Source organism: Papilio polytes, unplaced genomic scaffold (assembly GCF_000836215.1).
Source record: "Papilio polytes unplaced genomic scaffold, Ppol_1.0 DF821289.1, whole genome shotgun sequence".
In the NCBI taxonomy this organism is placed as follows: domain Eukaryota; kingdom Metazoa; phylum Arthropoda; class Insecta; order Lepidoptera; family Papilionidae; genus Papilio; species Papilio polytes.
The window spans coordinates 5,225,284-5,251,932 of NW_013527915.1; the positions used below are offsets into that span (position 1 = coordinate 5,225,284).

A 26,649-nucleotide genomic window follows, 5' to 3' on the forward strand; every position below is an offset into this window, starting at 1 on the left:
TCCAAAATACTTCCGGTGAATTCATTTCATTCATGTTATAGCTCAACCAATTGGCGTTTTTATTACATCACTTTCTAACGTGCGCACTGCGCATAGAATTTTTTTCCGCAATATGACGAAGACTTTTTTTTATATATTTCCTTTTAATTAAAGTTGTACATTTGATGAAATAAAACAATAATGTACTATAAGCCTATAATTGCCTCTAATACTTCCTTAATATGCTACTCAGTGGGGACTTATAGTGATGATGATGATGATGATGATAATGAAATAATTATTTGACCAGGTTAACTTGTCTATATGTTAGACCTTATTTCATTTTTAATATATGTTTACAATACAATTTAAAGACCAAAAAATCTCTTTTATTATTATAGATAATATTTATTGATATTTACATAGTGTAGCATAGCATTACTGAGCAAAATTACATTGTTTTAAACCACTTTTAAAAGCGATTCGCTAAATATGTATCTTACAATAATCTTTACTTTATTAATGGTTTATTTCTTTTGATTTGTCAGTTGTAGAGAGCGGAATTACAGTTAAATTGCTTGTCGCACTAAGGCAAGGATTAATAGGATCTCTGACGTCACCAATTTCCGGGGTACAATTTAAAGTAGCATTATATTCAACTGTTTCAGTAAGTGTTAGAGCTTCTGGTTGACTTACAAGAATATTTTCTATTGGTTTTGATGTTCCGGCATCAACCTCGGTATTATTGACTTGTATTGGTGGTTCAGTCACATTGTTACTTGCGGCAGTACTTAGTAAAATAGAACAAGGTATAGTAGTCATGAATTCTTTGCCAGCTTTGGTAACCACGGTAACAGTACATTTCGTGTTATCACTGGTGTTTTTGTTTATGTCATCATCTTTTATATCGGCATCCGGTGTGAATGAAGTAGCTATTGCACAAGGAATGGCCAAAACTTCAGTGGCGTTCTCATTACTTATCGTAAGAGTACAGTTAACTAAATCGCCCAATATGGGATCTACTACAGGTTCCGTACTGTTACCAGGAGCTACGGCTACTGGTTGACCTCTGTTGTCATAAATAACAGTATGATGATGATGACCAGTTGATCTAGCTAGATTCCATAATGCTAAACCGGTTAGTATAGTACCGACTCCAGCGCCTGCAATACCAACGCCCGTGAGTGCAGAACCTGTTTTACTCATGCCACCGAAACTTTTTCCATTATTTGCATAGTTACCAAAGTAACCTGGCATTTGTTGACCATAACCAGGATTATACCCATGACCACCAAATCCGCCATAACTCTGTGGGAAACTGGAATAAGGAGGTGGAGGTCCTTGTGGATGTTGATATCCATTTCCAAAATTATTAGCTTGATTGCCGGCGTTATATGGCCGATTAACATTTGCTGGACTGTAAGGAGGTGGTACCCCATTAGATCCGGAATAGCCTGTCCCATGCTGAGGATATCCAATTCCGGAAGTACCACCGGCACTTTGCTGCGGAGGGTAGCCGGCACCAGCACCAGCACCGGATAACCCTCCAGGTTTCGAATTACCTGATAATCCATTTGAATTGGGATACGAGTGACCATTTTGACCCTGTGACTGCGCCGGATTTCTTTGTGGTGCTTGTAAAACTGGAGCAGGTGCGTTGCTTCTTTGTATACTTTCTTGATAAGGAGGTGGTTGTTTAGGTGCATTACTCCCCGAAAGGCCGGTGCGACTCGACGGATAAGAGTGGCTTTGTTTATTAGAAGGCTTCTGAGCAGTTCGTGATGGTTTTTCTTGCCATCCGAATAATGCAGGCTTAGCGACTGAAGGTTGAGGGTAACTTAGCGAAGCCGGCGACGGATGTGCGTTTGACCTCGATCTACTCGAAGTGCTTTTCGATGAACTCCGACCTCTAGAAGACATTTTTCTAGCGTCGATGTTAATAGTTGCAAATAACAATAACACAAAAATAATAATGTTCTTCATTATGGTTTAGTTCTTTTACACACACAAAGTATGGAATGAAAAACTGAGTACAAGTTACACAAACAAATGAATGCGGCTACCGCAGCGAGCGCTAAACACAATATGCTTCTAGAACGTCCAATTGTTAGAAAAGTGCTTAATGATCGATCGCCCACCCTGGTATTACAAACGATGTAATAGGGGGGCACGTAGCACGCAGCGAGCGAGGCAACCTGTGAGTGAGACGGATACAAACAAACATGAATGTTGAATCAATAAAACTCGCTACTACGATGTTGAATAATCCGCATACGGTGTTAAATCACAATGCAACGAAACGAAAATATTTATTACAGCGTAAGCATCTAACTTCTTATTTTAGGAATTTTGTAATGCATTTGAAAAAATCGAAATTAAGCACTAGCAAATTAGCTATGTTAATTTCAAACAAAAACTGCGATAATAAGTACCTTATGATAATTGAAAAATAAATACAAGGTATGTCTGTCTTTTAGAACTATAAAAATGGTATTTCAGAATAGAAAATTCTGAATGAAACAATGGTAGGGTTTAAACTGACACTTGAGCATATTCGTCATCTCAAAGGAAGTATGATTTGCTCCTGTATGGCACAAACAATGCTATTCAACTCGTTCAATGCTATGCCATATATTTATATATCTTATTCTTAGGGATGAGAGTACAAATTCAAACGAACTCATGACAACTTATCACCATTCAAGCAATTTATTAACAATTGACTGGACAATTGGCAAATTGCTCCTGTTACCTATGTACTGAGATATCTTTATTTGCGCCTGGGAAAATATACGCAGTGTCAAATGGTAAGATAATACTTTACTATCAAATTATTTAAGCGTTTTATAGAGGGCAATAGCAGTTTGAAAAAGACACGCCAATCGACTAATTATTTTAAATCACTATTCAACAATTATGTAGTTAGACTGTATCTTAATCATAAGAACCTTATATGTAAGAGTAATTACGTAAATGACAACACATGGGGATTTTACATTGCAAGGAAAACCTACAAGGGGGAAAAAGGTAGCAGAGGCGGAAATGAATTTTACCCTGCCAACAAGAATCCATCTGAAAATTAAAAATCTTACTGAATATTATCAGTCTATAGAAATAGCAGCAGTCAGTTGTCTTTAGAACGTCCATTTATTGTTTGTTATTAAAATTTACAATTCCAAAAATGTTTTGTAGTCTTTATGAAATACCTTGGATTTCCATTGCGCAATATTGTATAAAACATATAACTTTCTTCTTAAAAACCTGTGACTCGAATTTCCGAATGAAAACTAATAGTCAAACTCCAATTGTTTTAATTCCAAAAATCTGAAAATCACGACTTTAATCCTACTTAAGATTGTCGGGTTTTCTTTGCTACATATATTGTTTGTCGTTATACAGTTATACGTACCAGATACCGTATCTGATACGTAATTGAATTATCAACTTGATATAAACAGAGCACTGGAATATCAGAAGTACTTAATAATCAATTAGCAACATTTACCGACGTTTCTAATTATTGTGATAGCTGAAAAAATAAGTGGAAATGATTAAATACATGATATTATTAGCTATTGTGTCTGCGATCAGTGGTCGGCCTAAAGATAATTATGTACCATGGAATATGGTGACGGTACCAGCAAACTGTCCAAAGGGTCAACAACTCATCAACGGAGAGTGTAGAGATATTTGGTCTCACGATGATTTACTTAACATGCCAATGGACGTTGAAAAGTAAGTTGCCATGTATTGTCACTTTATTTTAACTGCGTATAATATTGAGACATTATCAGAATAGTGGCGAAACACTTTACTTTGAGTGATTTTTCACGCCATAAGAAATCTTGATAACAGATCATTGACATAGCGATAGTACTCGCGAAATTTTCAGACGAAATTAATGTTGGTGTTATTATTTTTCAAAAACTTGATCGTAACGAAACGGTAAAGACATCCAGGTTTCAGATCCATTCAGAGGTTTCAAATCATAATCAGTAGTTACTACTGGTAGAGTAGTAGTAATCATAGCTAACTAATGTACGAAACCATAACTTCGGAAAATGTGCCAGTCAGCCTCTTTCCGTTCTATCATATTTTTGCAAAAAGTAACCCTTTTTTTATCTGGCAAAGAGTACTTATATGTCTTAATTAAAAACTAAGTTGTAGAGATAAATTTTTCATATAGATCTTTAGTCAACAGGGTCCACAGTATAGTGAACAAAATGGGCCACGGAACATGATCACGGTGCCTACGAACTGCCCCCCGGGTCAGGAGCTGATTAACGGCGTTTGTCGCGACATCTGGCGATACAGAGCTACAAGCCCAATCCCATCAAATATTGAATACTCGTAAGTCATCCAAACAAAGATCATGTATGTGATATTGTCAGTTTTACACAAGTTAAAGAAATTTAAGCTTTAACGACATAAAGACACGGAAAATGCAACAGCAAAATTGATAATGGTGTTATCGTTGTGACAAAAAATCGTCAACAATTTTAGTGTAATCTACTTTCTCCAATAAGAAATTATTGGATTTTGAAATTTCTATTAAAATTAAAATAAACGGGCTCTTATATTCGTCTGAAAAAGTGTTCAACTTTAACATAAATTATTTTAATATAGGATACTAAATAAGAATCATGCTTTACTATAAACCGAATTCGTGCCATAGTGAAATTAATAAAATTTATTTCATATTAATAGGGGACAACGTCTAGAAAACGCTCCACTTAATATGATCACGGTGCCTACGAACTGTCCTCCGGGTCAACAGTTAATCAACGGCGTATGTCGTGACGTTTGGATGTTTGCACCAACCAGCCCTACTCCTCAAGCTGTCGAACAATCTAAGTAAGAGCAGCTTAGAACAAAGAATTGTTATAAATAATTGTGACTTCATTGAACTCTTCAAGTAGCTAGTATTTAAATCGTTTATCTATCACTTGTTTTCGTCGATAACAGAAAGCTTTATATTAATTTATTAAAACTACGATACAATCTTATTATTATTGTAAATACGAAAGTTTAGATTGGTGGATGTTAGTTCCAGTTTGTAGCCTAAACGGCTGAACGGATCTCGATGTGGTCTAGAACACATAGGCTATAACTTTTTTTTTCCTTATTCCACGCACACAAAGTCTTGACGGAAGCTTGTAACAAGATAAAAAGTAAGCTTTAGGAACTGAGTGTTGTAGTATTTTATTTCAGTGAAAGCAAGATTTTGGAACAAATTATCGAAACTATTAAATCACAATTATTATATCGCCAAAAACGACAACTGGATTTGGATGCAGAAGAAATACTTCAATTGCTGGATGAAGCAAATGTGAACAGAAACATAATAACGGTTCCCAACCAATGTCCTGCTGGATATAGGCCTGATATATTTGGAATTTGTCGGCCAATATTTGATTAAACTCTATCGGAATTTGTGATACAAAAATATTAAACATTAATGTTAATAAATATCATTCAACAAAAATGTGAACTTGTTTTGTTTCTCTCTATTTCAATTTAAACTAGAAATAAGTAAACGCTGGTGAAACTTTTATCAATATTTTCTAATATTAAGTTTAAAAGCTAATACATTGCAACCCTCCCCCAAGTGAAACTGTAACGAAATTCATGTAATTCTATCATCTACCCTAGAATGCTATAGATTTTTATTTAAAAGAATGAATCGATATGACCTTCTGTATTAACCAGCGCTCTATTTTAATAAAAATTGCGTTAACAAATGCTACTATAATCACTCATTGTATAATAGTAATAATAAGTAACTAATAATTTTAAAATCTAGGATCGTATCAAAATCAACGTTCCTCAGTGCTGCCTCCTACGAATTCTGTTATCAAATCTTGCAAATACATCTGTTGTATGCGGTGGATGAGATTAAGGGTTAAAAAGAAGAAGCTCAAATAATTAATTTATTTATATCACCACCACCACCACCAGCTCACTATATGTCCCCACCGAGGGGCTCGGAGCCAACCCTAATAAGGGGTGACTAGGCCATGGGCAACCACGCTAGCCAAGTGCGGTTTGGTTGACTTCACACATATCTTTGAATTTCTTCGCCGATATGTCGGGTAAATTATGTACATACGAAAAATCGAAAAATCAAAAATCACATTGGTAAACGGCGGGATAAGAACCCATATCTTACTTATTTTTTATTTACCGATTTATTTATATAATAATTAATAATTTTACTTAAATAATTTGATAAAAAAAATCGGAATTTCTAGACGAAACGACAGTTGTCATTTTTGCAATTTTTCGTTATCTGTTGTCCTTGCCAACTAATTTTGCCATCAGCAATCTTATTTTGTTATTTTGACATAGTATAATTATTCTCAATAAATATAATTTCTTTAAGTGATTCGTACGGTTCTTTCTGTTGCTTTTAGAGTTATCAAGAATTAGTTGCAGTTCAGAGCAGTATGAATGTAAAGAGATTTAACAGAAGGCATTTTAAAGGAACCTTTCATATTCGCTTATGAGATGTGTAAAATTACAAACCTGTGATACAAAATAAACAATAATGTCGGAAGTAAAAGGAACTAAGGCTTTAGAATTATGGTGCAAACGATTGGTAAAAGATTGTCCTAATATACAGATTGATAATATGACAACATCTTGGAGGAATGGAATGGCATTTTGTGCATTAGTTCATCATTTTCGACCGGATCTCATGTAAATATTATTATTAAGTCTTATTTGTATTCTACATTTGAATACTTTATAATTTATTTGCGAACTTCTTTTAGCGACCTTTCCAAGCTTAAACCAGAGAATATATATGAAAATAATCAGCTAGCATTTAGCATAGCAGAAAAACATTTAGGTATTCCTGCTTTATTGGATCCTGAGGATATGGTTGAAAATGATGTCCCAGACAGATTGTCAGTATTAACATATTTGTCTCAGTTTTACCAGCGTCTTAGTCACACAGGTGAGTGACTCATTACTAAAAAGCCTTATAATTTTAATCTTTGTTTTGTGAAAACTAGTAAACAATTAATTAAATTAGTGTTTAGGTGGATTGATAAATATTTTTTATTTAAAAGTGCCCTTTTTTGTATCTAACCAGTTCAAAAATTAGCAATATCATAAATTTCTTTTGCAGTAAATACTAAAGCCACTGAAAGTGAGCCAAAAGCTTCATCTCCTACGTCTAAGCATCCAGTTGTAAGTATATGTATGATTGTCTAATGCATAAAGAATGTTTCTTTTTGTGTCTGCTTTATTTGGCACTATTCTTTTGTGTATGTGCAAGTTTTTACTCTATTCTATATCCTAGATTCTTTTACTCTGTAATCACTCTTGTAGACTCCTATAAGATTTGGAAAGACAGGTCTTGACAAATGTGCTGCATGTGGATTGCCTGTCTATTTGGCACAAAGACTTATGGTGGATCATAAACTTTACCACAGAAGATGTTTCCGATGTTCAAAGTGTTCTGGCCACTTGAATCCAAAGAATTATCATGTAGATGATACATCTGAGTTTTGTTGTGACTCTTGCAAGAATGAAAAGAATTTCAATTCAACAAAGATTTTTAATAATAATGACCAGATGGGAATGCTAGCATATAGTGGAGATGCAAGTGATTCAAAAACTGATACATGTAATGAGGAGCAAGTAAGTCAAAGACATAAGACCAGGCCACAGTCTATATTAGGTGAGCATTTAATACTATCTTGTGTCTCAAATTGCATGTCACTAAGAACTTCTATAAACAGCATCTTATGTTTGTTTTTTCATTTATGTTTATATGTGTTAAACATTTCCTATATCATTTTGTAAGGTAACAATCCTAGAAATGTGATGAAAAATTGATTCTCCATGCTCATTGACACACTACATATAACAATCATTAGAAAAAAAATCAGTGCATGTGTCTGTTTGCACATTTTATTGCATCATTTTGTTTGATTAAATTTTTATACCATTTATACTCTACATGTATATAGTTTTTTATACTTTTTTTAATAAAAAAAGGTTATTTAATAATGAAAAATATTAAAACTGTGCATAATTTGAGAAATTATGAATTATTACAAGAAGATATTCCTCAATCATTACTAAACTATTTAAACTTAATAAGATTCTAGTTATGTTTTACAATTACTACATTAATCATCGACATTTCCGATTTTGTCTTTTATATATTTATATGATTTAGGCATTCATTTTGGAAAAGATAAGTTTCCCAGTGTTTTTATTACTTATTTTTTGTCAATTTCCGTTTTACAGATAAAATAAACATGTTCGAAAAGAATGTAGAAAAAGACACAAGTATTGATCATAAATTAGCAAATATTAGTTTAAAAGATTCCACTAACGATAAGCCTAAAGTAGATAACTCCTTAGATGTTGAAAATAGTAGTAAAGAACAAAGTTTTTCTTCTAAAGTTGATAATATGGAAATCAACAAATCAAATAATTTGAATGATGATGTAATTAGTTTAAATGAAAGTTTCTATAAAAAAGTGCCTGATAATCTATACAAAAGCAATGTAAATAAATTCAATTTTTTACAAACACAACTGGCAGAAGACAATTTTAAAACTGATACAGCCTCAAATAGCAGTGAAATTTTAGAAAACAAACCCAAACATGATGAAATAAAATTCACAATTGATGATAAATCTTCTATTTATGATGACAAAATAAGTAGAAAACTAGAAGAACCTAAGGAAGAAAGTAATATAACAGATGATAACAGACTTGCTAAATCTAATCTAAACATATCTAGTTCTAATACATCTACGACGCTAGAAACTAACAATTCCAGTAAAGACGATTCTCAGAAAAGTATAAGTGTACCACCAAGACGAAAAAAACATAACACATCAACAGATAAATGTACAAATGGAATAAAAAAAGAAGTACCAAATAAGACTATCGTAAAAAATCAAGAATATCCAGATTACTTAAACCCATTTTCTGACGATGATGATGAGAAGGTATAAATCAAGATTACATTTAAAACAAAAAGTTTATCCCAAAGGAATAAAATAATGAATGCTAATATTTCCAGGTAATCCCTAAAGAAGAACCTAAGAAAGTTAGTACGAACCCTTTCGGAAGTAGTGAGGACGAAGATGAAGTACCCTCAGTCCAAATAACACAAAATACACAAGACAAACATTTACAAACACCAATGTTAGTATGCTAACCACATTTTATAATTTTTTTCTATACTCTTTATCATATGTCTTGTTATTAAGTTTTTTGTATCCATGTGAACTTAAAAATGTGAATATGTTTTAAAATTTTTGTTTTTTTTACAGAAAAAGACTTGTTGTAGCACAAAACCCCTCGAACCCCTTTTGGTCGGATGGAGAAGAACCATCGTCTGATGAAGAGGCATGTGAAAGAAGGTAAGTTTTTTTCTCTTTTTTATTAAAGGTATTCCCGCCAATCGTTTGTCTTTTTTTCTAAATTTAAACTTATCATTTTTTAATAATATAAATTGGAGTGTTGTAATAGCTATTATTGATAACTGCGTTTTTAATATAAGAAGTTGATCGTTTCGGGCATTTACCCAGCAATAAAATGTGCAATATTTGATGACGCAAGGACATCACCTAATACGTGAAAATATTAATTAGCCATGATTAAAACTATTTGTTTAAAAGATGTTATCTTTACATTTAATGACAATTCTTTATCGATACCCGCTATCAAATCAATTATGAAGCAAATAAGTACAAAATTTGTGAAGATCGAATACATCGAAATAACTGCATAAACAAATTGTTTACATAACACCACAGATCGAGTTTATAGAATTATTATGATTAAAAAAATATCACGATCCTGATGTAGGTTACAGCCATAGGTTGAGACATATAAAAATATCCAAAAATGATTACAGTTCCAATTTGTATAAATCATCAATGGCGACGAGTACTCCTAATCTACCATCAAGTACTCCGCGACGTAAAAAGCCGAAAGCACCCGCGCCTCCGCCCGTCATCTCAATTAGCGAAGCACAAAAGCCTGATAGGAACTCCATGTCCGTCTCTATGGACGATGTTGCCAGTATATCATCACTAAGCTCCCACACTTCTACAGTTTATTCCGATCAAGTAAGTTTAACAATCATATTTAATTTGGAATAACCAAGTTTATTTAAAGAAATGTCAAGAATTTCATAATTATCAACTTATAGCAATTTCCGATCTAAATGAAAGATATATAGATATTTTTAATTCAAATACTTTGATAAGCGCGAAAAAATAGTTAAGAATCTATGTGTACATATATCTATGTGATAACAGATGTCTTGTCTATACATACATGTGCATTTTTTTTATCTCTCTAATCCGTTAGTTCTGAATTTTTAAAATAACCATTTTGAAGATGTAATTTTTTTTTTATTATATTCCTTAGAACAATATTCTACTCATCTAAGCAAAGTTTAACTACGTTTTTTATTTCGTTAAAGTATCAAGTTTTGTTGCTTCGACGCTTACATTAAAGATTCCACAACTGTTATGTTAGTGCGTGACTAGACGACCAATTTCATACATTTATTAATTTTACATACAGAATGTACAAACATGTATAATTCCGCTTGACGCTACATGCTGTCTGTAGGAACCGTTATCAAACTTCTCGAAACTATTGATTTATTTTAAAAATAAATTGCACAAATCAACGCTTGATTACAAAGCAATCGCAAAACATTTGGGTTTTTTTATTATATGCTATTTATATTATAATTATTCGATAAAATATTTAGAATACAATGACGTCGAAATAAAGTATACCGTTATATTTTTCCACAAACTAAACTCAAGTACTAGTGCTGAGAGCTAGTATGTTATAGAACGTTTGATATTACTTGTATCGTTTGTGTATTCTAAAAGCATTTAATAACGGAAACGTTTATGTCTAAATGGACTGCCTATAATTTGTAAGCACGCTTTGTTACCCAACGTTTTTATGTTGTAATTGTATCAGGTTTAAATTGCAGAGGTAAATTCTATACAATGTTATGTCTGACCGCTGATGACGCCCGACGTAATCGTACATTCTGACAATAACCTTGAAGTTGACAATGCATAACAATAACTTTTTGGTAACAAGGACACAATGCTATAGCATTTATTGTTAACACAATTACCGCCTCGTTAAAATTATGAAATCGTAAGTCACGTTTGATCCGCACCTGATCATCTTACAAAGCATATTTCAGTTATCTATAGAAAGATATGTGTGCAAATCGCCACAGAATAATGGGAACAATAAATATTAGTGATCACACATATGATGTCAGATATTAGTTTTAAAGCGCGAATGCACAAGGTAATGAAGGCACTGCCAGTATTTATGCATTTTAATTGTCCTTTACAGTAAATCCCTTTTATTAATAAAAGCGTTTTAACCGTTTAAAAATATATACTAGAATAGAGTTTCCAATCTGTTTCTTTTTTCAGAAATCAATTGGTACTATAACTCCTAAATCGAAAAAGAAACGTCATGCGCCCACACCACCAGACAGTCTTTCTACTCTCTCAGGGTGTGGAGCTGAGTCAATGGAGAAAGGTGTCGACACGTCTGGTACACGTAGCGCTGCTTCAGATGGTGATTACCTCTTTTACCTAATTTTACAGAGTTACTTTGACCAAACGTATGTTCAAAATTAACTTACTGCTCTGGCGCTGCAACCTAAAGTGGGTTTTAGCCTACGACACGAGAGATCGCCAACGTCACATGTCGTTTGCTTCAAGCTCTTGCAGGTCCAGATCTGAACTGAAATGGTCTTTCTTAAGTTACATTTTTATATCTGCGTAATTACTGCGATTATTCCCAGCCGTCACCCCGCTCTGTCCCCACGTAGGGAAAGACGAGTATACAAATTTTCATCCGTCCCACTATCACCAATAAGGTGACAGATGGACCCGTTGAGAAATAAAATAAGTTCCAACCGTCCCCTCGTCGCAAAGGGTGAGACGGATGGAACTTTATAGTCTCATCTGTACCCACGTGGGGGCACAGCGGAGTGAGGGTTGTGAAAAATCCATTTTCTGTGTTACGAGCGTGAGATTGTATTTATCTTTCGTTCGTTCACTTAGTGACTACTAATTTCCCCGGCAGAGTTGACGGGCGCGTGCCGGCGGGCGAAGGGGCCGGCGCCGGGGCTGCCGCTGCCGGCGCGGCGCGCGGTGCGGCTGCAGCTGTCGGGCGAGGAGCTGCAGGTGCAGCTGGACCTGCTGGAGACGCAGCAGCTGGGCCTGGAGCGGCAGGGCGTGCTCATCGAGCAGATGATACGTGACAAGTGTGAGGGTAATTACTGCGCACTGCACCTTTATTATAAACTATTTACAGCAAACATTTATTTTTTCCACTTTTTTGTATTTCGTGCAAAACAGAAGAGTGTGTTTATGTTTGCTGTTTTTATTTTTTCTCGCACTTCTGTCTTTTCTTTCTTGGTGTCGGTCAATTGACAATTGGGTATTATTTATTTATTTTTTTGCACAAAAGTTACAAAACACTTAAAGGTAAAACAAGAATTGCGCAGGGGGGGCCTTATTGCTATGAGCAATACCTTACATGATTTTAATGACGTTTCTAAATCAAATATTTGTGTTACAAGATATTGTGTTGTATACTTTCAGGTGACGAAGCGGTGGCGGTGCCGCAGGAGGAAATCGAAGACCTGGTGATACAGCTGTGTGAGCTCGTCAATGAAAAGAACGATCTGTTTAGAAGGCAGACAGAGCTTATGTACATGTAAGTACAAATTACTATGTAAGGGTGAAGCCACTTATTAAATTGTTGGTATAGCTTATTTATGAAACAGTGTATGTTATCTTTACTGTTCATTTATCGATTTCTAAAATAAATTAAGCAAAAACTTTTGAATATAACATCTGATCCTTAATGTAAATTGGATTTTAAAATTTATTGCTCCCAGCCGCCGGCAACAAAGATTAGAGCAAGAACAAGCGGACATCGAACACGAAATCAGAATCATACAATCGAGGCCGGCCGTTAATCGCATCGATTCAGATAAGGTAAGATAAAACTGTTGCATATCATTTCTTACTTCTTACTTCTGTTTTATTTATTATTTAGCTTGACCATGAATATATGTAAACACTAGTAAAAAGATAATTTATCTGCATAAGTTAAGTTGTAAGTAATCGATTTTAGCGATCCTAAACCAGGTTTGAATATTGTTTGTGAATGTTAACAAGCAGTATAATCAGATGTATTATTCTGTGGTGGTGGTGTTGTGCACATAAACAGATGTATTATTCCGTGGTGGTGGTGGTTTTGTGCGCATAATCAGATGTATTATTCTGTGGTGGTGGTGTTGTGCGCATAAACAGATGTATTATTCCGTGGTGGTGGTGGTTTTGTGCGCATAATCAGATGTATTATTCCGTGGTGGTGGTTTTGTGCGCATAATCAGATGTATTATTCCGTGGTGGTGTTGTGTGCATAATCAGTTGTATTATTCCGTGGTGGTGGTGTGTTGTGCGCATAATCAGATGTATAATTCGTGGTGGTGTTGTGCGCAGGCGCGCGAGGAGGAGCTGGTGTCGCGGCTGGTGGAGATGGTGCGGCTGCGCGACGAGCTGGTGCAGCAGATAGAGGCGGAGCGCCGCCGCGAGCGCCAGGAGGACCTCGCCATCGCAGCCTCTATCGCCACCAAGAGAGGTTACAACAGACTAAATCTTTTTTTTTACTAGCATAAAATCTAAAATAACTTAAAGTACATATGTGTAATGTTATATAATACCAGCATTGGACCGCGACTCCGCCCGTGCGGATTTAAGAAAAAAATCTTAGCAACCAACTTTTATCGAAATTTCTTCAGCAGTTTAGGCTACAAAATCTAACAAACTTTCATCAATTCAGATGAATGACATCAGTTTAGATAAACTTTTGCATTTATAATATTATTATAGTGAGATAGTGTGCTAAATGATATTTTATCATTGTTCTTTGCTGAGTCACCTTGTACAGTCGAAGAATTAAATTATAACCAAGTTATTTTTCTTTTAGAAAAAGGAATTTTATTGATGATATTTTAAAGATGAAATAATTTTATTAAAATATTTCTGTGGTATATTTCAGCACAAAGGAACAGCGATTCAAATGCTTCATCCATTAAATCGACGGAAACTATCGTTAGTCCTAAGAAGACCAAAGTAAAGGACAAGGTGAAAAAACAATTAAAGAAAGCAAAGCACACGTTAATATCAAAGAAAAAGGACGAAGATAAAATGGAGAAAGAAAAGAAACCAAAATAACTCATCCAACTGAAAAATATAAGAACAGATTACAAGTATACATTTTTCTTTTAGATTAAACAGATATATTAATGTAAGGAAAGTATTTAATAAGACTGAATTTTTCTCCATTGATCATTAATTCGTGATTCATAAAAAAAAAAAACATTTTGACTATTTAGACAAATTTTATGATCGAAAGTATTATAATTAAATTTCTGATCAAGTAATCGTACATTTATCGTTGTATTAAATATTTCGTAATCTCGTAACTTTCATTGGACAAAGTAGTACTTAACCGTTTTGTATTTACTAAAAATATATTAGTTTTATTCAACATGTAAGAAAAAACATTCCTTTTAACGTATTTGATACATGTAAGTAAAATAAGTGGTTTCTTTTTTTATAGAGTAAATATAAAAAAATGAATATTAATATCAGACATCAAGGCGGTCATAGGCAACTGCTTTTATATTTATTTTTATGCCAAACCATCGCCCGTGACAATGGTTAATTCTACATATCTAAAAAATATACTAAAATATCAAGTAGTAAACATAGATAAACGGTAAAATTAAATCATCGAGACATTTTAAAATAACTATATTTTCTTCAGAGTTTCTATACAAATTTACATCTAGTCTTCTGCTGCTATATTAATAAGTATTGTAAAATCTTTACTTCTACTGTTTAACTGGTTCTGAAAAACAACAAAAGAAAATTATGCAAGTCCTACAAATTGCATATCAAATAGGTATATAGTATTGATGCTTTTTTATATATAGTATCCAATTAGCGCAGGGCGCATGACAAATCATTTTCAAAGAAAGAAAATATATAAAAGCCCACGCCATATTGCTGAATATAAGAGTAATTTCTATGAGTGAAAATTAAAAACTCAATGGAAGCAGTTTTTATTTTTATGTTTATACGATAATTTCTGTAACGAAGTTTTTAATAGACGAGTTATAAGAAAAAATCCTTTATAAAAGTGTACTTTAGCACAGGGTGGCCGCCCTTTGGATTTCCTTTTCTCAATTCTACTTATAATTATTTTATTTTAAAAGTAGAAAAACATATAAAATGTTTTTCCAATAAATTGAGTCTTCATTTTTAATAAGTTACGATCGAAATTTAATCTATCTATAATCTTATTGTACACCAACACAACCATCTTTATATGTCTGTAATAAATGTAATAAATATTACTAACATTTAATATAATTTATGACATGATTATTGTTTAGAGATTGTATTGATATTATGGGATTACTGTGATATACAAAAAACACATGTATATCTATTTGTCTCGAAAGTTTGAACCAATCTAACGGAGCTCAAACTCTTGCTACTTTTTGTTGCTTAACAATTCAATTTATTGCTATTTACTTTCTATTGCATTTTTTTTCTGCCGCCTGCAGAATCAGGTTCTCGAATATTCTATTTCTATTTATAAGTTTTAAACTTAACTGTGCTAACATTTACTAGCTTTACCTAACATAGGCTTACGTCGTTATTATAGCCCACCATATAAACCTGTAAGAACTTAAGGTTGTTTGTTTAACTGCATTTAATGTGTCCATTTTTTATGTAAACTAAACCATATTTACATACTATCATTGTCCATTACAAAGAGTTTAAGTTATTTTAATAAATGTGAAAGCCATTTAAAATACTCTATTTGTACCGAATTAATTTATAGTTAAAGATATGTTGCTTTATACATTTATGAAAGTTTAAAAGTTTATTAAGATCACAATATTTAACACTACTTATACACCCTAACAAAAACTAAACACACAAAGAGGTATATATTTTAGCCATAAGAGCACTTAACACAAACCAGCACAAATTCTTTTTTTAATAAATATATGTTATTAATAAACTCTTGTTTTATTTGTTGAAAGAGTTAATTTATTAATACCATAATTTTGATTACCATTCTTATATTACTCTAGCATACAATAATATACAGGATTCAATTAAAAAAATGTAAGTATTAGTTTTTGATAAAAATCATTTATTTCTATTGTCTACTTCAATGATTAAATTTGATTTGTTTGGTTTGGTTTTGCTTAAAACATCTCTTAAGTCGTCGGGTTTTTTCTGTTTCCTTGATTTTAGTTTTTGTCTTAAATCTTTAGGTCTATCTAAATCCTCTACACTATTTGATTTAAGTTCCAGTCTAGACCATACACTAGAGCTTTGAGGATTAGACATTTTATTAACTTTTTGGACTCTGCTCATTATATGTGAATCTGAATTATCTGATGTTGATCCATCACTTGATTCCTGTGCTGGAACTTTGGCCCCTAACCTGGATTGCAAGCTCTTCTTTCTAGGGGTGTCATCTGTTTTAGTATTACTCCTGAATTTCTCAGATACCCTTAATATTGGTCTGGGTGTGTAATCACTTTTTGTATTTGTAACTTCTATGGAAAGTGGAGCATATGTATTCTCTTCCTCAAAATGCTCAACTACAGGCTTTTTTCGTTTAAGTTCTTCGTCATCAGCGTGCATCCTCATTCTGGGTGTTTTAGACTTCTTTTTCCATTCTGAATCTGATGAACCTTCATCAGAGTCCTCTGTTTTGTTACTTCTTTTTCCAAGACGCTTGGCAAGTCTTTTACTTTTTATTTGTATTATTTCATTAGGTTCATCATCTTCCTCCTCATCATAATCTTGAGGTAATTTACGGCTAAATACTTCTTGATGATCATACACTCCCCAAGACCTGCACAAGTCACCCCAAGGATTCTTACTAACCATGTTACCATCATCCATGCATTGAGCAATTTGTTTATTTTCATACTTTATTTTTGTCATTTTCTTATCACTATGTGTTGCAAATCTCATCAATATCATGTCTACATTAGGATGTGGTAAACCTTCTCGCCAGTGGTAAGAAGATTTTTCATTAATCATTTCTTTTAAACCTTCATCAGTTATTTCCTGTGAATGTAGTAATAAAGCCAAAGCAACAGCTATATGATCATGACAAACAATGTTACCTAAAATAAAAACATTATAAGAAAATATCTATTGTAGTATACAAAAGCAAAATTGAAAATCATTAAGTTTTATTACTAAATCTGTTTATTTCCAGCAATGGTGTTGTACTAGTTATGGGCTAGGAATTATTGTATGCTGCAGGAATGTTGTAACAATACATATGCCAAGTTAGTACTGACTAACTACTAACGACTAGGCAGTGCCCTACTATTACTCTTGGAAATAAGAAAACTGATACCAGTCTAAAACAAAGATGTGATAAATGTCACTTACATGAATTATTATCAATCCACTCTATCGCCACAGGTTTATAATCTTCAAGATATTCAAATATATCTTTGGTAGATAGTCCATCAATTCCAGCTAAATGTAAAGTATCAAAACGAAAATGCCTTTCATTGCCTTCTTTAATATCAAAATTATTGTACAGATCATCAATTTGCTCTTGTGTCACAACTCTATTGCCTGTAAGACTAAAACCAAATCGTTTTGCCCTCTCTTCAAGTTTAAAAGCATCTACTTTTTCAAGTACTTCCACAACTAAACCATTCTTGTCTTTCTTGTATAACTGAAAATGAAAAAAAAAGTGAATCTAATCTTTGTATAATCTTACCTGTTTAGTTAGATATTTGAAAAAAACACTTTGTACCACAGTGTGTTTCTCCATATTTTGCACAGCAGGCTCTTCAATATCATCAACGTCCATTTCATTATCACTCATCTCGCCTTCTTCTCTTTCCATTTTCCTTACGATTTTATATTAACTTCAAATTGGTAATATCACGATAGTTAAAAATAATGACGTTTATCCTAACATGGACTACTTTTGTAATCAAGTCTTGAACACCAGTCACAAATAACCAAGTATAGCAGCATTTAATGAACACATAATATTCAATACATCACATTAAACAACAAAAACGTAAAATTGAGTTGCGTCTGAATTACAAATAAGTTCAATGCAATTTTCATACAATACCAGTCCAAAAAGGATCTAATCTTTTTTTGACGTTGACTGTTTGGTTGACAGAAGGACGCCTGCAGCCGACCTAAAAGTTTGGGTTACTAGTTTGCAAAAATTTCCTAACTTTTTTAGACATTATTTCACACTAAAAACAAACTCTAAGGACATAACACACCCCTGATAAAAACGGCTTTTCGTTTATAATGAAACGTTACTCTCTAATACAGTATTTTGAACTTATTCTACGTTAATTGGCTATCTATCCTTTATAACTACGAACCAAAAAATTACATCGCGATCAAAAAAAAAGTAGTCTGTAGATCGACTACAATCAATAAATGGCAACGATTTATTTTATTCAATCGGTTGCCATGTTGCCATTACAAGAAAAATATTTTCACAAGAATTAAAACTTGCAAACATTATTAAGAGATATATTTCTGAACTTAGTGGTAATAAGTTAATGAATATAACAAGTTGATTCAAGGTTGACTATATTTCATTATTACAAAGTTTACTGTTTGCTAATTTTAAAGATACTTTCCTTCAAATCTTTTTATACCTTTTACTTTTTACTCTTTGTCATCTGCCTCGAAATCGCCTCTTTCCATTTTGATTTCATATCATTTATATTTATGTAAATGAAAACTTGATTATATTCTTGCTAGTTTCTCATTAAGATTTAAATAATCGACACTTTTGTAAACCTTTAAACAATATTCTAATTCTTGACAAATTCTTTTCATACTACATCCCAAAACTAGGTATTTTACCTATATAAAACATCTATATGTAACATTTATCTTAGTATTCGCTCATATTTTAAGTTTGTGTATATTCCAGCAATGACTTCCCACATAGAGATGAGTTTGGATGATATAATACAAAAAAATAAAAGAGAAACTTTCAGGTAAAATTTATATTAATCAACTCTAATTGATAGTGTAACTTTCTCACAAATATGTATTTACTCATACCGTATTATTTCATAAACATTTTAAAGTCTGTTTAAGTAAAACGGTTTATACATACTTTTAATATATAATAAAGGATGATTGAATGTAGAACAAAATATATTGCAGGTATAAAGGCAAAATAAAAAAACAACCTCTCCAAAAGCAAATGCCTGCTCAAAAGCTTGATATAGTCGATGCTCGTAATAAAATCATATCCAGGAAAAGAATACAAATAACAGATGCCAGAGAGAAGTTAGCAGAACTAGCAAGGCAAAAAGATGCTCGTTTGAAATTGCAACACTTGAGAGAAAAAAGGGTAAGTAGCTATTTATTTACAAAATGATTTAATTATTTTAGAACTAACTTATGAATACTGTATTAATGTTACTCAAAGTTAGGAATACTTTTAATAGTCCTCAAATGGAATCAAACTGGAATTATTGTTTTCTGAGTTATGCAGTAAAGAAGGCTAGGTCACCGAATGTAATATATTAAAAGGATGTTTATTGGCCACCTTGGTAGTATATGAATATCTAAAGCACAAGTGCAAATGTCAAAATTACTGTTATCACAAAACCTTGCTTCTTTAATGTTGGTAGCTTGTAGTTTCCCCACATGAAGGTTTTTTTCCAATTCATTTACCACCTAAGATTAATAGCATGAAAATAAATAGCCTAAAGCATGTCGTAAGTGTAGGGCTTTTTATTAAAGAAAGAATTATTCAAATATTTGAATAATACTTTCTTAAATAATTCTTTTATAATAATGTGGCATAGGATGCCAGCAATTATATATATACACCACAAAGTGGTGTGTGTTTACACTTTATTATATTAGTATAGAAGTATAGATAGATTCAATGAAAATTTATGGTCACAAATATAAGCATGAGGCAATCAATAAACATCCACATTATTCTTATATGTTATTGGTTTTACTTTTAGCTTGCAATATCTAAAGTTAAGGATAGAAAGGGCTTTCAAGGTCGAGATATATTTCTGAAAACCAGGAATGAAAGAGGTACTTATAGCATTTTTTGCTTTTTGTTTATGTACTGAAATCTGATTTCTTACTACATCATATGTTTTTTTACAGTTTTTATTGATCCATCTAGACAAGTAACATCACAACCTCTTAAAAGTGTTAAAAACATGAGACGACAAACACAAAACAATAATAACAGAAGATTCATGAACAATACAACTTTTGGATCTCATTCAATAGGTACAATATTAATAAATGCACACTTTTGACTAAATGATTGCACAACTTTTGTGCGATTTTCGATTGTTTCCAAGCCCATTTAATTGTTTAGTTGCACAACTAAAGATAGTAGGAATGAAGTACATATTACAGAACCCAGAACTGTGTGAACTGCTTATCATAACTCTCAAACCTACTATTATCTACTATACCTTAAGTTTACTGTTTTAAATGCTTAATTAGTTATATATTACCAAAGTATTCTAGATAACTATTGAAGGAATTGTTTTCAGTTAATACTGCAGCATTAAAACCTATAGTAAGAACAGTCGAAAATGATATTGAAATCATTGATGAGGAAATGCCATTATCAAAGCACAAGACTAATTTGCATTTCAAAATAATTGCTCATAACTATGACCATAAAAGGAGCGCTGTTCAGAGGTAGTAAACTTTAGTACTAACATGTATTGTGCTATCAAAAATTTCTATTTTTAACAAAAAAAAAAATATTAGTATAAATATTATTTTTGCATAGAAATACAGATTTCATATAAATATTAATTTAAATGTATAAAACCTTCACCTTCTTGTTTTGAATAGTCTGCTTACTGATTTATATATGTTTAATTTTACAGAACAGCTATTGTTGAGAAAGAGGCAAGCCCGCCTAGGCCGCCATCTATACTTAAAAAACGACCAATGGCTGCTTTACGAACTGAGAAAAAAGAGGATAAAGCTGAGAAACCTGTTCTGGAATACAGAATAATAGTCAGTAATTTACGAAATACTGTTACAGGTGGGGATATTGAGGTAAGAATTGTTATTATATGCCTGCTTGTTGCTTATTAGGTTTCACGTTTTTGATCAATTTTGTGCCACACTTTGATAAATGTTATTGCCTATAACAATAATTTAGTAATAAGTAAATAAATATCTATTAAGGCTTTCTATGATGTTTAATTGTATTCAGGAATTGTTTGGTGATGTGGGTGGGATGTTAGAATCTCGTCTGGTTCGTGCCGGCACAGCTGAAGTTATTTATAATAGCTTAGAAGATGCCCAAAAAGCAGTTGATTTGTATCATAATCGTCAACTAGACGGCCAGCCAATGAATTGCCTGCTTGTAACGCCAAGATCAACGTCTGCAACATCAAGGTTAGTATTTTATTTTTGTTATGTTTTGGTTCTCTTCCTGCTATTTTCCATTTTCAGTGTCAGAAACTTGCCAGGTGTGTTCATTTTCCTAACAAAATTTTAAATTGTCGCTATACATTTAAATATGTTTTTTACAAAAACCTTATGATGTATTCTTATTGTTTGAAGTTCATGTTGTCTCACTATGATTTTTTGTTTTAGGACCAGTACTAAGCCAGCATTGTACAGCACAAATTCTAATGTGGAACCTGATTTGTTAACGTTCCACAAAGTTATGTTCAGCAATTTTACTTAATTTAGTACTATGGTCATGAATTTAAAAAAAAAACAAGTTTGAGAATACCATGATATTTGATTACTCATTAAATATAATCTAAAACATTGTTCCTTTGTTTTATTTTAACTGACTTCTCTAATCTATATATATCTAATAGAATTGGAGTGTCTGTAATATCAAAAAAAAATCCAAATTTCGGGAAGATAATGGATTTGCGTTGCTAATAATAAAATCGTATTTAAAAAATGTTTGTCTGTCTGCAAGCCGAGTTTGTTATGGGTAATCTCCGAAACGACTGGGCTCTATTTAACGTGACTTTCACAGGACGAATTCCGCGCTGTTAAAATGTCGACCAGACCGCTACCTCTGCAACAGGTGGACCGATTTAGACGGGACTTTGGAAGGTAGCTGTTTAATCGTAGATGCACACGGGAATGTTCTGCACTAACGAATTTTGCGGGCGACAGCTCGTAGGGACTAAAGCTGAAGCTATTTCACTTACGAAGAGCACGAAGTCCATTACGAATCCTCCTATCTTTATGTTTCCAGTAAAAGATCGACCTGAGGCAACGTAGCTTTATGATTTGCTCAATTGACAGGGTACTGTTACTGTTCCAAACAGCGTTAAAAAACACAAAAGTATTTTAGGAATTAGGCGCACATTTTATGCAACAAATAAAGATCTTGCCACCAAATGTATCGTTTCCGGAAACGGAACACTAGTAGTGGTAACACAATTTCAGAGCATAGACAAAGAGTGGATGATGTCCTTTCCTCCTTCTTGTCATTTCCTGTTTAGCGGCGTGCGCTGCATTGCCGCCATTTTATCAATCGTTCGTGGCTTTTTTGGCTTTTCGTGTATCTGCCATCGAGTGAAAGACTGTCATCTTAAAAATTTAAAATATTGTTTCGCGAATGTTAGTGAGTTTCTTAAATTGGACATCTCTATATTAAAAAGTTGATAAGTTCAAGACAAAATGGGGGATCGTAAGTTTTACTTTTGTGCTTGCCTTGTATTGAAGACGGATTTCTCTGATTTTTCATAAGTTTTTATATTATTTTGTAGCCTACTCATCAAGCGATTACAACAGTGGAGGATATTCGTCCCAATATTCCGTTCCACCACCCGCAGCCTCTTCTGGGGACGATAATTATAGCGGTGGTCAACAAGGCGGTTATAATCAGGGTCAGGGCAGTTATTCTGGACAAAGTTCAGGTCAAGATTGGAATTCCCAAAGCTCAGGTTGGTATATTAATTTTTAAGCACAACTGCTGTATACATGAATGAACATGAACTTTTTACTTAATACTTAATCTAATCAATTTGTGACCACTAATTAATGTTGTAAAAAATAAGTAGTAAATCAATGAATTATTTAAGGATTAAGTTTATTTTCTAGTTTGTAAATTTTAAAAACTAATATTATTTTTTAGGTGGAAGTAATTATGGCAGCAGCAGTCAATCTGGCAATAACTACGGTCAAAATTATAGTTCAAACTATGGTAGTGGAGGTTATGACCGAAGCAGTGGTGGCGGTGGTAACAACTACAATGTAAGCGGAAGTGACCGCGGGGGAAGCAACTATAGCAGCAGCGAGCGGAGCGGTGGGGGCTCCAGCTATGGTGGGAATGACAGGGGAGGCAGCGGTGGTTACTCTGGTGGTGACCGGGGATATGGAGGGGGTGACCGCTCCAGCTACAATAGAGACGGGGGAAATAGAGATAGTGGATATGGGTAAGTCATATTTACATTGTTCTTTGTTAAAATAAGTCAAAGTATTGGTGGTTTACCTTTTATTCCATATTATGATACCTATAAACAATCATGGAAATCTGTGGTATTCCATTACAGAAAAAAAGCCTTGTTTATTCCTTGCAATAAGACAAACTCTGCCTCTTCTTACAAATAACAAAAGTAGGTGCAAAGTATGAGATAATAATAAAAATCTTTATTGCTACAAACACATTTAAAAGTAGAATTTAAGGTTCTGCTATATTGTCTCAATTTGTACATAAAGTTCAAACAGTTGTAGCTTTTAAGGTAAAACACTGCCAGATTCCCTGATTGTCGTATTTTAAATACATTTGACCTTCATTCTTGTTGTCTTGGTGTCTTCATTCTTGTCTCAGTGTGTCTAAAAAAAAGAGATATTTATCCTGGAAACATGGTCTCACACCATTAGGTTGGTTCCCAAGTTTTAGGAAACACCATGAAATGATGGAGTATACAGCAATTTGTACTAATTTAAAAAATCAACTTTAAGTTTAAAATTTTTAGCATCAATGGCCAATGCAAGTCTTAGGTAAATTAATATTGTGCAACACTTTTTCTATATTTCATTGTGCTTCCTTAACTTTAATAAAATAAGTGCATGGGAATGTAAAGTTATGGGGACTGACATATGACATATATTTTTAGTGTAATTCAGCAACTAGTTAATCCTCATGGTAAAACTATAGGAAAGTTCTATGTGTAACATTTATTCAGGAAGATAATAACGTGTAAAAATAGCAGAAAAATGTCATGGGTACAATTCATGTTATCTTTAATACAGTATTGGTTAAGTAATAATAATTTAAGTGTTTTTTTTGGATGCTACAAAAACAATTTAAAACATGGTACGGTATTTGATATTTTTGCTCATTTAATTTAAGTGAAATGTAACTTCAAGCACCAATTTATATTTCATGCTATAAAGAAGTTAGTTTTTCACCTGAGGTTCTATTCAAGTGATCTCCGCTTCTAATAATCTACAATATACAAAAGAGATGAATATATATACTCAGTATTGGTGTAAAAGAGGCAAGTGTACATAGAGAAAAGGAAAAGTATGGATAAACATAGGATACCATTGATGTGATTTGCATTATAAGCAGTAATTTAAAAGGAAAAATGTCACTATATGCATACAACAGTAGAAAATACACTAGGATGCTATTTTACTTGTTAGTGTTGAAAAGTGTTCAAAATTTGTAGTCTGAGATTTTGTGCATGTATGGAGGAAACCTGCGTTAGACCCAAGCATATTTAAATTGAAGCAAGGGTTAAAAACAATATGTTGACACAAACATCACTTTTTTTTATGGATATATAGAGTACCACATCATTTCTTATAATTTATAAAATTTAAATCTAATAACTTCCTCCACTTACACTTTTATTGAACTATTATTTATTTTGGACTAAATGATTGCATTGTGACATACATTGACTATTGTTTTGTACTTGTGTGCAATATGCTTACAAAGTGTGCAACATTATTGTCTCCAACAGTTCAAAGATTTTCGAGGTGTCAAGGTTTATGATATGGTAAAGAAAAGGATCCATCATCCATGGTGTGAGGTTACTGGTTAAACAGTACCTAGGTGACAAACCGTCTGCGTGCGCCGTTGGTGTGTCAGTGAGCCCCCAGCCTGCCCAGTGTAAACTAAACGGTCTTCTTATTGTTTTAGTGGCGGCGGCAGGGGGGGTGGTTATAATAAAGGTAAAGCTCCTCGCGATAAGCGATCGGTGCTGTTGTCATATTTTTAATATGTAATTAAAAAGGGCTGCCAATCAGCATTTGTTATATAATTTTTCATATGCCTGTTGACATGTTTTTTAAGTCGCCATCCTATAATACGCAATGTATATTTTAAGTGTCTCAACATATATTTATTGTGAACAGCTAAGTACTTACAAAAGTGGCGAAGTTATTTACAAAAGCAATTGGAAATTTGTTCATATGTTTCGGGGCATCTTTTTAATTTAAAGCAACAGGAAAATTACATGAAACTTCAACTAAAGTTTTCCTCTTGCACATATATAAATAAAATATTCTGATTGGAAATACAAGGTATTCTTCATATATTATGTTGACTGTTTATTTCTAAAAGACGGCTTCAAAAAAGTACACATATCAATGTGACAACATATCAACAGACAACATGGTAAAATAAAGGGATAATAGTCAACAAATAAATAGTGGGAGGGCGGACATTTTGGATAACATGTTTATACAGAGTAACTGGTATTGAGTCAATTATCTACATATTAATGTTATATTAAGAGGTTTTATATTCGTCAATATTCCATTCGTAACGCCATTATTTGTTGGTGAAGTGGTGGCTCAATAATTCCAGGAACACTGTATCTTCATTTGGCAGCCCTGTTTCAAATTATTCGGACGACAATTTCAATATTATAAATATTTTACAATGAATGTAAATTGGTACAATTTGTTAAAATATAGTGAAAGTTTCAATGGGTTTGTGAAAATATGATTTTGGAGGTTTTTTCAATTCAATGATGTCAACTTTTTGTCACAGTGTTGGTTATTAAATTGTTATTTATTTTACAACAGTGGGTGATTTTGGTTTACATGGACAATTCGAAAAGCATAAGGTTATAAGGTCTTAGTACTAAATAAAATAAGAGGTGTAAAAATGTATGTTGGGTTGAGCTACTTTGAAAGTTGCTCAGTAGTTTAAATCCGTCTTTGATCTTCATAAATAAAATACTGCGCAATGCAAATAGAGTAAAATGGGTAGTCAATATCTATAAAAATTTGTCTGCTACACTTTGTTAAAAATACAATATTTGTGTAGGCGGTGGCAACGGAGGCGGTTACGGCGGCGGAGACCGGGGGGGCAGTGACATGATCACGCAGGAGGACACCGTGTTTATTCAGGGCATGAACACATCTACTACTGAAGATGAATTGTGTAAGCACTTTGGTGCTATTGGTATTATAAAGGTAACAATCATATTATATGCCTTTATTAATGTTATAAAAATCAATGTTATAAGTAAATATTTTATACTTCAGATTGACAAGAAAACGCAACGACCTAAAGTTT

At 33.0% G+C, this 26,649-nt stretch overlaps 6 protein-coding genes across 8 annotated transcripts in view; 4 read left to right on the forward strand and 2 right to left on the reverse strand.

The window, feature by feature from the left end:
- Positions 1-181: 181 nt before the first annotated feature.
- LOC106109427 (translation initiation factor IF-2-like) lies at positions 182-2,395 on the reverse strand. The gene has a single exon (XM_013290929.1). The coding sequence runs from the start codon at positions 1,960-1,962 to the stop codon at positions 499-501; it is 1,464 nt and encodes a 487-aa protein (XP_013146383.1). The 5' UTR covers positions 1,963-2,395; the 3' UTR covers positions 182-498.
- A 1,043-nt stretch (positions 2,396-3,438) lies between these two features.
- Positions 3,439-5,447, forward strand: LOC106109243. Its single transcript, XM_013290658.1, has 4 exons — positions 3,439-3,714; positions 4,174-4,329; positions 4,687-4,833; positions 5,191-5,447. Exons 1-4 carry the CDS (start codon positions 3,527-3,529, stop codon positions 5,396-5,398), a joined length of 699 nt encoding a protein of 232 aa, XP_013146112.1. The 5' UTR covers positions 3,439-3,526; the 3' UTR covers positions 5,399-5,447.
- An 832-nt stretch (positions 5,448-6,279) lies between these two features.
- On the forward strand, positions 6,280-16,126 carry LOC106109270 (EH domain-binding protein 1). Of its 2 annotated transcripts, none has more exons than XM_013290696.1 (14): positions 6,280-6,678; positions 6,753-6,937; positions 7,112-7,173; positions 7,315-7,666; positions 8,242-8,954; positions 9,029-9,153; positions 9,282-9,371; positions 9,869-10,082; positions 11,436-11,583; positions 12,097-12,279; positions 12,618-12,732; positions 12,917-13,016; positions 13,527-13,665; positions 14,086-16,126. In XM_013290696.1, the coding sequence occupies exons 1-14, from the start codon at positions 6,527-6,529 to the stop codon at positions 14,259-14,261; spliced, it is 2,754 nt and encodes a 917-aa protein (XP_013146150.1). In that variant the 5' UTR covers positions 6,280-6,526; the 3' UTR covers positions 14,262-16,126. The 2 variants fall into 2 exon arrangements, with proteins under 2 accessions (XP_013146150.1, XP_013146149.1); XM_013290695.1 differs by having other exon boundaries at positions 12,097-12,285; positions 14,086-16,125.
- Positions 16,127-16,237: 111 nt separating this feature from the next.
- Positions 16,238-18,365, reverse strand: LOC106109272 (uncharacterized protein C17orf85 homolog). Its single transcript, XM_013290699.1, has 3 exons — positions 17,902-18,365; positions 17,526-17,820; positions 16,238-17,251 (listed from the first exon to the last, which is right to left on the reverse strand). Exons 1-3 carry the CDS (start codon positions 17,992-17,994, stop codon positions 16,257-16,259), a joined length of 1,383 nt encoding a protein of 460 aa, XP_013146153.1. The 5' UTR covers positions 17,995-18,365; the 3' UTR covers positions 16,238-16,256.
- Positions 18,366-18,611: 246 nt separating this feature from the next.
- On the forward strand, positions 18,612-21,917 carry LOC106109273 (polymerase delta-interacting protein 3-like). 2 transcript variants are annotated; one of them, XM_013290701.1, is made up of 9 exons: positions 18,612-18,703; positions 19,060-19,126; positions 19,299-19,488; positions 20,117-20,192; positions 20,268-20,396; positions 20,669-20,819; positions 21,014-21,188; positions 21,349-21,533; positions 21,735-21,917. In XM_013290701.1, exons 2-9 carry the CDS (start codon positions 19,062-19,064, stop codon positions 21,826-21,828), a joined length of 1,065 nt encoding a protein of 354 aa, XP_013146155.1. In that variant the 5' UTR covers positions 18,612-18,703; positions 19,060-19,061; the 3' UTR covers positions 21,829-21,917. The 2 variants fall into 2 exon arrangements, with proteins under 2 accessions (XP_013146155.1, XP_013146154.1); XM_013290700.1 differs by lacking the exon at positions 18,612-18,703 and adding an exon at positions 18,811-18,980.
- A 667-nt stretch (positions 21,918-22,584) lies between these two features.
- The window catches only part of LOC106109147 (keratin, type I cytoskeletal 9), a 6,839-nt gene continuing 2,774 nt past the window's right edge, over positions 22,585-26,649 (forward strand). Inside the window, exons 1-6 of the mRNA XM_013290552.1 lie at positions 22,585-22,797; positions 22,877-23,053; positions 23,245-23,545; positions 25,264-25,295; positions 26,398-26,546; positions 26,619-26,645. Of these exons, the coding sequence (XP_013146006.1) occupies positions 22,788-22,797; positions 22,877-23,053; positions 23,245-23,545; positions 25,264-25,295; positions 26,398-26,546; positions 26,619-26,645 (696 nt within the window). The 5' untranslated portion in view covers positions 22,585-22,787. The remainder of the gene's footprint in view (positions 22,798-22,876; positions 23,054-23,244; positions 23,546-25,263; positions 25,296-26,397; positions 26,547-26,618; positions 26,646-26,649) is intronic.

Bases quoted from the DNA above. Each gene is read 5' to 3' on its own strand.
- LOC106109427 (XM_013290929.1), bottom strand. From the start codon at position 1,962: ATGAAGAACATTATTATTTTTGTGTTATTGTTATTTGCAACTATTAAC.
- LOC106109243 (XM_013290658.1), top strand. From the start codon at position 3,527: ATGATTAAATACATGATATTATTAGCTATTGTGTCTGCGATCAGTGGT. The intron at 4,330-4,686 runs GTAAGTCATCCA...TCATATTAATAG, and splicing joins CCATCAAATATTGAATACTC to GGGACAACGTCTAGAAAACG. The intron at 4,834-5,190 runs GTAAGAGCAGCT...ATTTTATTTCAG, and splicing joins CAAGCTGTCGAACAATCTAA to TGAAAGCAAGATTTTGGAAC.
- LOC106109270 (XM_013290695.1), top strand. From the start codon at position 6,527: ATGTCGGAAGTAAAAGGAACTAAGGCTTTAGAATTATGGTGCAAACGA. The intron at 8,955-9,028 runs GTATAAATCAAG...TAATATTTCCAG, and splicing joins CTGACGATGATGATGAGAAG to GTAATCCCTAAAGAAGAACC. The intron at 11,584-12,096 runs GTGATTACCTCT...TTTCCCCGGCAG, and splicing joins ACGTAGCGCTGCTTCAGATG to AGTTGACGGGCGCGTGCCGG.
- LOC106109272 (XM_013290699.1), bottom strand. From the start codon at position 17,994: ATGGAAAGAGAAGAAGGCGAGATGAGTGATAATGAAATGGACGTTGAT. The intron at 17,821-17,901 runs GTACAAAGTGTT...TTTCATTTTCAG, and splicing joins ATATGGAGAAACACACTGTG to TTATACAAGAAAGACAAGAA. The intron at 17,252-17,525 runs GTAAGTGACATT...TTTTTATTTTAG, and splicing joins GTGGATTGATAATAATTCAT to GTAACATTGTTTGTCATGAT.
- LOC106109273 (XM_013290701.1), top strand. From the start codon at position 19,062: ATGACTTCCCACATAGAGATGAGTTTGGATGATATAATACAAAAAAAT. The intron at 20,397-20,668 runs GTACAATATTAA...AATTGTTTTCAG, and splicing joins TTTTGGATCTCATTCAATAG to TTAATACTGCAGCATTAAAA. The intron at 21,189-21,348 runs GTAAGAATTGTT...AATTGTATTCAG, and splicing joins TTACAGGTGGGGATATTGAG to GAATTGTTTGGTGATGTGGG.